This window comes from Anser brachyrhynchus (genome assembly GCF_964034855.1).
Source record: "Anser brachyrhynchus genome assembly, chromosome: 2".
Classification (NCBI taxonomy): Eukaryota; Metazoa; Chordata; class Aves; order Anseriformes; family Anatidae; genus Anser; species Anser brachyrhynchus.
Genome location: NC_137695.1, coordinates 65970691 through 65985021, shown reverse-complemented (window position 1 = coordinate 65985021; position 14331 = coordinate 65970691). Strand labels below are relative to the sequence as shown.

General features: G+C 44.4%; 1 protein-coding gene across 6 annotated transcripts in view; it reads left to right on the top strand.

The window, feature by feature from the left end:
* HIVEP1 (HIVEP zinc finger 1) overlaps nt 1-14331 on the top strand; it is a 123810-nt gene that overhangs the window by 28303 nt on the left and 81176 nt on the right. The window contains exon 1 of one of the 6 annotated variants that reach the window (XM_080581058.1): nt 14191-14330. The exons of the other annotated variants lie outside the window; for them this stretch is intronic. Within the exon in view, the coding sequence (XP_080437184.1) occupies nt 14291-14330 (40 nt within the window). The 5' untranslated portion in view covers nt 14191-14290. Of the gene's footprint in view, nt 1-14190; nt 14331 lie in introns of those variants that run through there. 6 annotated transcript variants of the gene reach the window in all.

The window sequence follows — 14331 nt, the reverse complement described above, 5'->3', positions numbered from 1 at the left end:
AAAACAGTTTCATGTATGCATGCATACCTAAATATATATTTTTATTCGTCTAAGAATATCTTAGCTGGTTGCTAATGTGGGAAGTTTGTGGTTTTCTAATATATAACTTTATACAAACCAGAAAGAACTGGCCTTTCTAATTTCAAAATGGATTGAAGCATGGCTCTTAGGTACTTTCCAAATGAGTATATCATGACATCTTGTGTAGCTAGCCAGTACAAATCTCACTCCATACCAGCTGTTGTTACCCTGTGAAGTACATCTCATGAAGCCAAAGGCCATGTCTGCCATGTATTTGTATAAGGTTTTGGCTACTTCAGAAGAACTGAGGATTGCTGTGACTAATAAAAGTATTACCACAGCTTAACATTTTGTGTGTTTTTCTTGGGCTTTGGAGCATGTGTGTGATATATGGATATACAGAAACTTTTTTCCATCAGGCAAAGCCCAGCATTATAACAATTCTATTTCACCTACATGGAACAACAAATGGAAATAAACTTTCCAGTTAAGGCACTTTGGGTGCTATCTGTACTAAAAATAAGGAGTGTTTGCCCAGTGACAGTTCTGATAAATTGGTTGTCAAAAGCTGTTGTATTTAAACTCAACAGTTGCTTTGCGTGAGATGCAACTTCAGAACAAGTTCCTGAAACTTAGTGGTGCATGTACTGTGGGCAAGGCTTTGGTAAATGGAAAGTATGATAGTAATGTAATAGCTGAGGTGTTCTGTGTTGTCTGAATTATTTCCTCAGAGGGCTTCAGTTCAAAAAACCATACAACTTTCTGTGTTGCCAGTAGAAGGAAAAGCCAAAGGAGTGTGTAGATATGATGACTGAGATCTTTACCAGGACTGCAGTCCTTTCAATTTTCACATAAACCTAGAATGGTTTTAATGGGGTCTCTGTAATCTTCTGGGCTTGTAGAACATGCTTCATTGCTGGACTCCTGATGCAGTCTGTGCTCTGGAAGGCGGGAGGAATGCATCAGGGTCCCCCTGCCTTTAAGGCATAATGGTTAGTACACAAAACTCAGCATAAAATAGGGACCTGCAGGCATCCAGATTATGTTGAGGCCCCTCCAAGCTCTACAGCAGTCCAAAGACAGGAGAACAAAAAATGGTTTTGAAGCCAGCTATATTGTTCCCTGGTCTACGCTTTGTCCCTTGGGGGCATGGTAGTTTGTGCCCCTGCTTTCTAAGACATCACTGCAATGCCTTTGTTCTTAACAGGTCTAGTTATGTGTTCTGCATCTTCCATAGCTCTGTCAGGCTTGCATCTTTTTTCCACCCTCTCTGTATGTGAAATATTTCTTGGTTTAGTCAGCTTTGATAGCAAAATCTGATGTTGCTATTATGGCTTATAGGTAAGTGAAGCTTGGAGACCTTTGCTTTTAAACGTTTGGAGGAAGCAGGCACCAGGAGTGTCCCCATTTTATTGGAGTTCAATGTGCTTGTCCTACCACTTTTCTTCACCCTGCAGCGTAGTGTAGGGAAATAAGAAGCAGCAATGAAGAAGAATAGCTAGTGGAAACCAGAAGAGGTTGGAAAGAGAAAAGAGCAGAGAAGAAGAAAGGGAAAATGAATAGATATATTTAAAATAAAATAAATAAAAGAAAGCAAAACTTAGTTGTTGGACAGGGAAAAGGAAGACAGGTTAGCCCCAAACTTCTAGCTGTAGATAAATCCCAGTGAAGTGAGAGATGGAACTCATTTGTTTGGGCATCTGGTGGGTGATGAATGCATGTACTCCAGCTGAGAGAGTTCCCTATTTTACTAGGAATGGTGTAAATAAGTAAAGGAGTTTTTAGTCCACACTGCTAGTAGTTTTTGTAGACAAAATATACATACGAGAGGGAAAAGCTGTGTGGTTAATTTAGTAGTAGGGTTCAGAGAGGCTAATGCCAGCAGACAACGTGCATTCTCTGCTGGTACAGCGAAGAGAAGTCAAAGGTGATGTTCCAGTAGATTTTTGCCCTTTTCTATTTGTATACCTCTTGGCATCAAACTGTGAACTGCTTTCTGTTCTCTCTGTAGCACGTTACATGGACTTTGGTTTTTTTTTTTCCTTGGCTCAGGTGACTCGCAGTACTCCACACAGCTGCGTCATTGTGTGCTGTTCTGCCCTACACTTGCTGCTGAGGGCCAGGTTGTACCTGACCTTTGTCCAGGATTACCAGAGACAGCATGACCGTAGCCTCTTTTCTTTCTGTATTTTGAATTAAAGGGACTGCTCCTCTCATGGGCCTATGTGGGCACTTGGTGCTGGGAAAAGGGTGAGGAGGTTTGCATACGTACAGAGTCACAGGGTTGAACTGGATCCCCAAGCAATGACCTGACTCACTCTAAAACAGCTGGCTAGGGCTTGGTCACTTCTGACAGCCACTAGCATCTTCATAATCTTCATATATAGATATATATTCTTCATCCTATATATATATAGTATATATGTATAGTATATATGAAATAGCCAAGACTGACTGACTCTCTCTTTCTCCCTCCCTCTCATCCTCCCTCACCTGGCCCCATGTGATATGTGTGTTCTGTTCAAGAGCATTTCTTTCTGTCAGAAAGCTTCTCTTACTGTTTTGGTAAAGTCTTTCATGTTATAATTTAATTAGTTTTTCTGCTGGCCCTGGATGATGAAAATAAAGAGTTTGTTTCCTCTTCGTATCATTTTTCTGGTCCATTGAAGAGTCATACCTTGGCTCTCTTCAGTCTTCTTTTGTTTAGGTTAGATATGTAATGTTTTCTTAGCTCTTCTCTGAATATCTTGTGATTTGTGCTCATCTTTATTGGACTGCAGCAATGAAACTTGACCAAAATTCTCCTGCTGACATGCCAGTAATGGTGAGTGCAGCAGAAGGCTTTCCTGGCAGACCTCCTTTGCTGTCTGTATGTTCTGACACCACGTTAGCTTTTTTGCAAGAGTGCGGTATTGTTGATGCACATCTACCATAATAATGTATTTTTATATAGGGCTGTAACCTCTAGGTCTCTTCCACAGAACTTCTGCTTAGCTGCAAGAATGGAGGTAGGGTGGTTGATAAAAGGTGGAAAATTGGTTGTGATTGTAGATCAGATCATGAAATGGAAGGGAGGATAACAATTACTTGGAAGGAAACTACTAGACTAAAAAGACCACAAAAATATTTCACTGAATTTATTATGAAGAAGGGGGGGGGGGGTGGAGACAAAGCTTGGAAGACTTTATAAATATTTTTTTTCCACAGTCACTAAATCACAGTATCACAGATTTCTAGGTTGGAAGAGACCTCAAGATCATCGAGTCCAACCTCCGACCTAACACTAAGTACTCCACTAAACCATATCGCTAAGCTCTACATCTAAACGTCTTTTAAAGACCTCCAGGGATGGTGACTCAACCACCTCCCTGGGCAGCCCGTTCCAATGCTTAATAACCCTTTTGGTAAAGAAGTACTTCCTAACATCCAACCTAAAACTCCCCTGTCGCAACTTTCGCCCATTCCCCCTCGTCCTGTCACCAGGCACGTAGGAGAACAGACCAACTCCCACCTCGCTACAGCCTCCTTTAAGGTAACTGTAGAGAGCGATAAGGTCGCCCCTGAGCCTCCTCTTCTCCAGGCTGAACAAGCCCAGCTCCCTCAGCCGCTCCTCGTAAGACTTGTTCTCCAGACCCCTCACCAGCTTGGTCGCCCTTCTCTGGACTCGCTCGAGCACGTCCATGTCCTTCCTGTAGCGAGGGGCCCAAAACTGAACACAGTACTCGAGGTGCGGCCTCACCAGAGCCGAGTACAGGGGCACAATCACTTCCCTAGACCTGCTGGCCACACTGCTTCTTATGCAGGCCAGGATGCTGTTGGCCTTCTTGGCCACCTGGGCACACTGCTGGCTCATATTCAGCCGACTATCAACCAATACTCCCAGGTCCCTCTCGGCCAGGCAGCTTTCCAGCCACTCATCTCCCAGCCTGTAGCTCTGCTTGGGGTTGTTGCGCCCCAGGTGCAGGACCCGGCACTTGGCCTTGTTGAACTTCATACAGTTGGCCTCAGCCCATCGGTCCAGCCTATCCAGATCCTCCTGCAGAGCCTTTCTGCCCTCGAGCAGATTGACACACGCACTTAGCTTGGTGTCATCTGCAAACTTGCTGAGGGTGCACTGGACGCCCTCATCCAGATCATCGATAAAGATATTAAAGAGGACCGGCCCCAGTACCGAGCCCTGGGGGACACCACTAGTGACCGGCCTCCAACCAGATTTGACTCCATTCACCACAACTCTCTGGGCCCGGCTATCCAGCCAGTTTCTAACCCAACAAAGCGTATGCCAGTCCAAGCCCCGGGCAGCCAGTTTCTTGAGGAGAATGTTGTGGGGAACTGTGTCAAAAGCCTTACTGAGGTCAAGGTAAACCACATCCACAGCCTTTCCCTCATCCACCAAGCGCGTCACTTGGTCATAGAAGGAGATCAGGTTCGTCAAGCAGGACCTGCCTTTCATAAACCCATGCTGACTGGGCCTGATTGCCTGCTTGCCCTGCAAGTGCCGCGTGATGACCCTCAAGACAATCTGCTCCATGAGCTTCCCTGGTACTGAGGTCAAACTGACAGGCCTATAGTTCCCCGGGTCTGCCCTGCGGCCCGTCTTATAGATGGGCGTCACATTGGCTAGCCACCAGTCAACTGGGACCTCCCCCGATAGCCAGGACTGCCGATAAATGATGGTAAGCGGCTCGGCCAGCTCCTCCGCCAGTTCTTTCAGTACCCTCGGGTGCATCCCATCCGGCCCCATCGACTTGCGCACATCCAAGCTCCGTAGCAGGTTGCCAACCATTTCCTCATGGATAGCGAAGGCCACATCCTGCTCCCCATCCCCTTCCACCAGCTCAAGGCACTGGGTATCCAGAGAACAACCGGTACTGCCGCTAAAGACTGAGGCAAAGGCGGCATTAAGCACCTCAGCCTTTTCCTCATCCTTAGTAACTAGGTTTCCCCCCGCATCCAGTAAAGGATGGAGATTCTCCTTAGTCCTCCGTTTCGCGTTGATATATTTGTAAAAGGATTTTTTGTTGTCTTTAACGGCAGTAGCCAGGTTGAGCTCCAGATGAGCTTTGGCCTTTCTAATTTTCTCCCTGCACAGCCTCGCTACATCCTTGTAGTCCTCCTGAGTGGCCCGCCCTTTTTTCCAAAGATTATAAACCCTCTTTTTTCTGCTAAGCACAAGCCGCAACTCTCTGTTGAGCCAGGCCGGTCTTCTTCCACGCTGGCTCGTCTTTGGACACGTGGGGACGGACCGCTCCTGTGCCATCACGATTTCCTTCTTGAGGAGCGCCCAGCCTTCCTGGACTCCTCTGCCCTTCAGAACCGCCTCCCAAGGGACTCGGCCAACCAGCGTCCTGAGCAGCTCAAAGTCAGCCCTCCGGAAGTCCAATACAGCAGTTTTACTGGTCCCCTTCCTGGCCTCGCCAAGAATAGAGAACTCTACCATTTCGTGGTCACTCTGCCCAAGACAGTTTCCGACCACCACATCTCCCACCAGTCCTTCTCTGTTTGTGAAGAGAAGGTCTAGCAGGGCACCACCCCTGGTAGGTTCGCTGACCAGCTGCGTCAGGAAGCTATCTCCCACGCTCTCCAGAAACCTCCTAGACTGCTTTCTCTGTGCCGTGTTGTGTTTCCAGGATATGTCCGGGAAGTTGAAGTCCCCCACGAGGACAAGCGCCGACGATTTTGCAACTTCTGTCAGTTGCCTATAAAACTCCTCATCCGTCTCCTCATCCTGGTTCGGCGGTCTATAACAGACCCCGACCAGGAAGCTAGCCTTGCTGGCCTTCCCACGGATCCTAACCCACAGGGATTCAACCTTATCATTCCCAGCCTGGAGTTCCACAACATCAAAAGATTCTCTAATGTAGAGAGCCACGCCACCACCATCTGATCCAGCAGGATTGATGCCACCAAATCTGATGCCAGCAGGATTTCAGGAATAAATGTGCTGCAGTTCTGCAGTTTAGCTTGTGTCTAAAGGATATATAACCTGACTGAGACTAGCAGATAGCCAAAATAATCTGTTTCAGTTGTATATATGTGACAGTACTATTATTAGTATTAGTGTTAGAAGTATGAATGTTAACATTTGCTTGCTTGCCTTGGTGTATGTCTGAAAGTTGTCACTTTACAGCCCAAGTAGCTTTTCTCTGTGACCTTTTCCTATTCTTTGTACAAAAAACTTCTGTTCAAGTAAGTTTTATATAAAGTGCTAGAGAAACTCACTTGTTTTTGTTTGTGCATATTTTCTTTTGAACAATAGTAAATTTGTAAGTTTGAAGAAGTGGTACTTCACAATTTTCTGTTGCTCTTTTGACCCACATCTGGAATGCCAAGGTTGCTGCTGTGTTGTGGTCCAAAGTGAGTACACGCCTGGATGTTTTGGGCTGTTTAGGCTGTGCCACACATTCATGTGCTCTTTCTTAAAAGAGAGGAAATCCTCACTCATTTAAACAATTTGCCTTCCAGATAGGACAAAAAGCTGTGGGTCTTTGTAGTGTGCTAAAAGCCTGCAAAATCTCACCACTGTATTTTTTCCAGTAATCCTAAGATTGTTCAGCTGCTTTTATTCAGTGTAGCACTTAATGTGAATATTTGAAAAAGGTGGCTAAAGTGGGGAACTTTTATTTCTTTCACATATACCTGTAGATTCAAACTCATTTCCATGTTCACGTTATTTATTTTGTGTGCATGTGTGGAGGAGTTTGTTCTGTGTGTGAGCACTCCCAGGAGGGATGTCAGCAATTTGTCTGAGTCAGCAGAAGTTGTCAGAAAATGGAAAAAATGGACAGAAGTGCAGCAACTACTGTGGTGAACAGTAGTTGCTGTTGAGGTTCACTTTGTATAGTGTGATCTTGATTATGGGCCTTAAGCCCATACTGAGAGGCATAATTCCATTGTTTCTGAACCTGCTTCTAAATGCTTTCTTTTGGAGATGCAACAGCTATACACACAACAAAATGAACACATGGTTCATTTTGAGGTTTCCTCATTAGCCTTAAGGGGACTTTCCTGAAACCTGCGGCCCATGTGCCTTCTTTCATCACAATGAAAGTTCCTAGTTGACCAGTGCTGGCTTAGGGACTGGTGGCTATGCTGGGCCTGGGGGCAGGAGGAGGAACTTGAGGGAAGGTTCTCAAACATGCCTAGCTCCCTGAAGGAAAGAGTGGGCTGAGACTTGCTCCCTTGTTGACTCCTGCCTTGATAATGAGGGAAAAACCCAACCATTACCAAATGGGCAAAGACTGAGTTGAAATCATGCAGGGATCTGGGAGCTCTAATTTCTCTTTTAGTGCTTCACTTCTGGCAATTTTGAAACGAAACTTCACATGTTGACAGGAAATACTTTGTCTAATTAGACGTTTTATTTCCTCTCTTTTTCCCGCAGAAAAAAAATCAGCTGAATTCCCGAAGTAGTACACTTGATCAATCTCTGATACTTGTATCCTTGAGCAAGTGTACTACTCTGAAAGCTTGTGCAGGGTGTCATGGGTTGTAGCTAAGGGGCAGTTGATTATAGATTTGTCTTGTACCATGTCTTTTAAGGCCTGCACATTGGTGAATGCATTATTTGTTCTTTAGCATGTTTTGTGATCGGTGCTGAAATTCAAGAGTTGCGCAGTTTTCAGAGATGCTGAGTAACTGCTGCTTCTCTCTTGTTTTAAATAATTCAAAAAGATGCTTATACAAAGCTGTGGGCACCCTACTGCATAATTAATACTACAACAAAACTACAGCAGTATTAAAATAAATTAGTCAAAAAGGAGCTCTACCTTTCTGCTACCTACAGAGAAAATTCTGTCCTACCTTCTTAGTGTCCTAGAAACATACTTCCAGGTCTCTCTAGGAGCAGTTTAAAATAGCTTGGCTGAAGTCCCTGCATTGAAATTTAAGAAAGCATAAAAAGAACAGGAATGAAGAGGACACGCCACTAGAGAGTTCAAAGGCTACTCCGAAAGGACCAGTGGATGTGAGCTGAGATTAAGGCTTTGATCTCAGTAAGACGGGGTCTGCATTCTTTGGTTTCAATAAAGGCGCAGTAGGATTTAAGCTGCATGCAGGCAGTGGGTGGGACGCAGTGAGATCAGGTGGGTGCTGGGTGTCACCCTGGTGAGTTACATAACCATCTTTTCCCAAATTGTTTGCAAATGAACCCAATATGATCTCCAGATCATAGCTGAATCATGAACTTTTTTTGGATATGTATACTGAATACTTTCAATACATAAGTTGAAAGTTAACAATGATTCCTTTGTGTAGTGGTCCCTTTTGAAGTAAAGAGCCCTGTATCTATAAGAAAACATTATACAGAGGAATAAATTCTGCTTTTAAGTCTGTATTTTGTATATAGATGGCTTCTGAATCTTTTCAGCACAGTATATGTTAACATGAAGATTTACGTATTTTACATATGAAAAGAAAATATAATTTTGAACTATTTATTTGAATATGCAAGTATACTGTCCTTGTTTGATGTTGTTTTCAAATAATCAGCAGAAAACTATAAGGCTTTGGCATTTCATGCTCTTCTCAGTAAGTTCTCCTTGAATGCTGATACTTGGTTCTGTCGTAGTTATTTGATAGTGAAGTTTCTCAGAAAGCTTTTACATCTGTATCTGCTGGTCTGGCGCTTTTCTTTTGTTTATGGGGTGGTGGTTTGTTTTTTTTTAAGTCCCCTTCTTAATGTCTGTCACAACATTTCCTACACGATTTCACATCTGGCTTCAGCTAGAAAACTGCTGATGGTTCTCATCTGTGCCTGAACATCCCAGTGTGTAGCCTGCAGCATGGTGGTGGTGCTGTGGCCTGGTGAGGAGCTGGTCTGAGAACATCAGCAGTGGCAATGGTCACCACTCCCAAACCCCATTTAGCACTGAGCTCAGGTGGAGGATCTGCAGCCGTGTCTGGCCCTTCGAAGGCGGTGTTGTCTCTGTCGAGGAATTGTTTGTTGGTCACTTGAGGCATCTTCTCACATTAGCAGCCTACTGGCCTGTCTTCTTCCAGCTGAGCCTCAAGGCTTATTGCACCAGCGCTCAGGAGACAGGTGCCTGCCACAGCTGTGTGCTGATGCTTTTGATCAGGCAGTGGCGATGTGTAGTAACAGGCTGCCCTTGATCATGCATTATATGCCTGACTTAATAAGGGCCCAGGCAGGGTCTAGTTCAGGAGAGTAATGTGTGCGGCTGCCACTTGGTGATGCGGTTGAAACCTCATCCCGGTGACGGTGAGAAAAGATACTGTTTGCTGGTTGCCCACAGTGGACCCATGACAACTGATTGTGATACACCAACAGTGTGTTGTAATGAATCCTGTGAGTCATGCCGTTACTTTTTGGAGTATTGGTTTCCTTTAACTTTGCACTGAAAGGGAGCACAAATGCCGCCACAGGGATTCGTCCCTTCTTCACCTCCATGTAGAAAGCAGCTCTGTGTGGTTTGGGCAGCAGGATGCTGTTGTTGTGTGAAAGAACCTTTTGTACACGTTCAGGCAAGGTTCATACAAGAACCTGAAAGATTTTTGGCCACCTAAGGGGCGAACACCACAGAAATCCTTCATGGATAGTCAGCATTAGCACAGGGTGAGCAGTCACTCTGTTGTCATCTTCCATGAAGTAACCAAAAAGTTGTGTAGTAAATATCTGTGGTTTTGATCAGCTGTGCAGAATATGTTGTGTAACAGACAGCCATGCTTAGGGGTCTGTATCTTCAGGATTGTGTTGAGTCATGCAGCTGATTATTTAAATGTATATAATAATTGACACACTTGAAAATTTGAATTTCATTGGGGGGGGTAGATTTAAACATATGAGTTATTTTTTACATAACACTGTAACGTGCTTACTAGTTTTGACAAAGAGTTCCCCCCCCCCCCCAACACAGAGATGGCAGATAATAATAAGCAACTAGACAAGGTTATACAACAAGGGAATATTTTAATCATCTTCGTTTTGGAGGAGACAGGCCAATGTGAGTTAGCTCTTAGACAGTCTACTGATACTTTGCTTCAGCAGACTGACAACATCTTGGAAAAGAAAATAAGTATTTGCTATTCCTGTCATAGACTTCTTTCAATCACTGCGACAGATGTTCCAAGCATGTTGTTCCTTTGTTAGGTTTCTCTACTAGTAAAAATACTGTGGTCTTAATATAGTTTAAACTTGGTGGGATACATTGTTGGAGTATGCTTCAAAATTGCTTTATACCTGGTTTAAATCAAACGGTAATGGGACAAAACTATGAGGGGGAAAAAATGGGAAAGACTACTTGAGATTTTTTCAAACCCAGGTAGGAATTTTTGTGCAATTATATTTATAGCAGTTCCAAGAAAGTACTATTTTTTTCTAACAATTTTTCTTCCAAGTGCAAGAAAGTGCTTTCTTTTTCTAAACAATCTTTCTTGCAGTCTGACTTAGGATGAAGACTACATAGCTTAGTGAGTTCCTATTTACAGGATTCATTGGTTAGAAATGGAAAATAGAAAAAATAGCTAAGTAGTTCTCTCTTCCTATATCTTCATTGTTGTCACTTATGACAGCTGTATGTTATGCATCAGAAAAACACAAATTTTGTTTTCCTTTTTTCAATTGAAGCAGAGTTTAGAATTCAGCAGCAGTCAAAGTAACTGAGAAGGGAGGGATAACCAACAAGCATATGAAATGTACTCATGTTTAATTTGGGGAACTCAAAAGGTGAAAGAACTGTGATCCTCACAACCCTTTTTCCCTCCGTCAATGAGGTGCAGTTCAAAGCTCTTCTCTGTTGTCTCTCCTGCTCACGCAGTATTGGAGACCACTGGGAGAGCTAACAAAATGTCGCAGGCTGTGTTCTGCTGGACAATAGTAAACAACTCCTCCTTATTACCCCCCTCACTTCACATCCGGATGACTGCTTGCTGTTCATGAGACCCGTTCTTGGAGACCACCACTGGGTAGCTGCTGCCACTGGCTCTGCCTGGAATTGGGTTACGGGGCTTTTCCAGTAACTGCTCTGGGTTCTTCTGTGATTGCAGGTGAAATTCCGGTCAGTGGCATTGATCAGGGAAATGTTCTCATTTAGCTACTGGCTCTCTGAAGGCTTTCTGCTCTCTCTTCATAACATCTGTCATCAGGACACGTGTACAGATTAAATTGCTAAATTGCGGCGTCTGGGATGAGGCACTCATTCGTTTTCCAAAAGCGATGAGTAGTTCAACAGTAGGGCACAGTTCAAGGTTTGTTTCATCACTTGGACTTTTGCTCCAGTGGAAGAGATTGAGATTTCAAGTTTAAAAAATGGGGATTGTCACTTTGTAAATGTGTTTTTGTTTCATTACTAGATAATTTTGTAATAGGCCATAACAAAATACTTGGAGAAGGAGGTAGGGGAAAACAGGTGCTGTGGTCTCCAATTCCAAATTACTGAAAATAGTTTTCATCCTTTGTTTTGTGCCCTTTCTTGGGGGAGGAGAGAGAAGCTCATGTGGTAGTTCCATGTTGTGAAGCTGGTGGCTGTAGAAACACATCTTGGTGGTCCTTCTGAGTCTTTACAGGAACAAGTAGTTTGTATGTGCTTTGTTGTGAAGCCCTTTGGGCTGTGCTATTATCTCATGTAGGGAGAATACTTCTTCTGGGTTTGTTTTACAAATTTTGAGCGAAGTTCATTCATACTATCTGTCTTTTTTCTTGGTTTCGAGCTTCTTTTGCAACAGTGAACAGAGGATTGTAGTTATTTACTTATTCATTTCTTCATGCTACTTATGGGCACTAAATCAATAGATGTAATTAAGCTGTGAGAACAGTGGGAAAGACTTTGAACATCTAATTTCTCCCCCTTTTTGCAGCATTGCTCTTCTGATTTAGCGGCAGTCCTGTTTCACTTGCCCCAGGAGGTGCTTTATGAAGTTCTTGGGGTAATTTTACTACTCACAGGCTGCTGAATGAACTTTTTTTTTTTTTTCAGGGTGATGGTGGCCTTCTCTTAAATGTTTTTATGAAAGAAAATTCTTTATGCAAGAAAATCATAACCTACCTCTTGGGTTTATTCACCCATCTGAAGAGCCTAGAGGGGTATGTTGGGGCGGTTACAGCATGGCAAGACCATTTTTTCCTGAAAGGTAAATTGTTCATTTAGGGACAGATGCCTGAGATTCTTCTTTAATTCTTTGTCCTTACCCATTTCTGACAACAAGGTTTGCAGCAAGGTGATGGTGCCTTTATCTTCGTATTGAGGAGTGCTAATTGCTGCAGATGAGGAGAAGAGGTAAAGTTTCTTGGGGGTGAATAGTAAAGCTGCTCCTGCCTGCCATAGCATTTGGATATAGCTAACAAGAAGGGGAGATACCATGATCTTAACATAACCTTCTGGCAGGGTGCTCTGCCATCTGTCTCGAGACTTGCAATAGGAGATTAGATTGCCTCTCACAAGCTTTCCTATCAATGCTGTCTCCCCAAAAGGCAAAAAGGAACAGAATAGTTACATAAAAATGTTTTCCTTCAAAATTCTCCAGTATAAAATTCATCTAAGACTCTGATTTAGCTAAGTCTAAAACTGGTGCAAACCATTTTCCAAGGTCCATTTTTCTGCCCGTATAAAGAACATAAATAAAGCAATAGTTTAGTATATGGGGCACAATATTCCTAAATAACAGCAAGGAGAGCCAAAAGCATTGATTCACTATTTGATAAGATTTCTTCCTTCAACAGGGGGTACAGTTTCTTTGTAAGAAATCAGCAGGTGAGAGCTCTGAGGAGAGGTGGTGAGCTGTGAATGAGAAACAGAAGCAGCTGTAGACATGAAACCTTGCTGCTGAACATTAATGAACTGTAACGTTTGTATTTAAGGTTTGGAACTCATTCTGTGTGCTCAGTTTGTCAAAAGTTTCTGGGGGCATCAAGGGCAGGCAGTGTCAGTTGTGCAACAGGCGAGGACCTCAGCCTGTGCCCCTAATAGCGACCTCACTTGAACTGAGAAACAGACGTCTTATCCACAGCCATTAATGACTGAGACGTGTTCATAGTCTACAGCGTTTTAAAGTTTGCTTCAAAAGGGTTCATCAGTGGATAAAACGTATGCACACGCTGCTCTGTGTGGTCCCTTCTGGCTTGCAGCTGCACATCAAGGGAGTTGCGGGGCTTGTAGAGGGGCAGGGCAGTCCTTCTGCTGTGTGCCAGCTTTCTTCCTCATGAAAGGTGCTCGTTCATAGGGATGTGTGGCATTGTGCAGCCTGTTGATCCTACAGGGAAAAAAAAAAAAAAAGAAAAGTTGGGTTTTATCCTCCTAATGGAAAGTGAAACTTATTTTCTGTTTGTATGCTCTGATTTAATCTGAAAGAAGGCAGAAGCAATATAAAAATTTAATGAGGGCAGTTCATTCTGTTGGTTCACAGTGGCTTGGATTTGGGGAAGAAAACTCGTTAATCAGCACAGTACTTAAGGACTCCCGTTTAAGAATGCTATGCTTCAGTGCTATGTTTCAGCAGATGCTTACGGGCTGCCCTGAATAGTAATGGGTTTAGGAACATGCTTGAGTGTTTTCCTGAAGGAAGACCTAAGTTATCTTGGCAAGTGTTGTATTATGGCTGCATTTACCTTTCCCATAAATCCCGGTACCAGAGGCAGAGTTCCCTTTCATCTCTTGAAAGGGAACCGGGTCCGTAGATTTTTCCACTTCTACTTGGCTGGCTTTCCAGGGCTCTGTTGCAGCAATCTGATCAGACCGGCAGAGGTGCCCGCGCTGATCCGATTGCACGATCAAAGTCCACGCTTTGCCTTTCATCCCCCTGTCCCCAGCCTTCCTATGGTTATTATTTATTTTAAGGCATCGAATGCAACGTTTCTCCATTTCACTCCCCCCCCCCCCCCCCCAGTTTCTATACTCCCCTCATCACTCTAACTGGAAGCAGAGCCAGACCAGCGAGATGCCAAGTGGCTGGGCTGTTTTTCATTTATTTTTTATATTTTTATATATGGTCTGGAGGGTGTGTCAGTGGGTTAATATCAGTGAGCCGGCACTCGGTTGGATGCCTGGTGCACCCTCCTCACGCCTCCGAGGCGGGCCGGACCGGGCCGGGCCACGTTGCCATGGCGCGGCGGCGGCGGGGGAGGGCACCCGGGATGGCGGCCGGCCCGCGGCCTCCGAGGCCGGCGCTGGCGGGAGCGGCTCTCAGGGAACGGGTTTGCAGCGGTTTTTACGCCTTTAATGATAATGCCGCTCTGATGAACGCTTCCTGACATCCGCCTTCCCCGAGCAGAGCCATCGGGTCAGATCCAGCCCTCGGCGGGGGGATCCCTGCTTGCATGGAGGGGGTGCCGGAGGGAGATGGTGGTGCCCGCTGCGG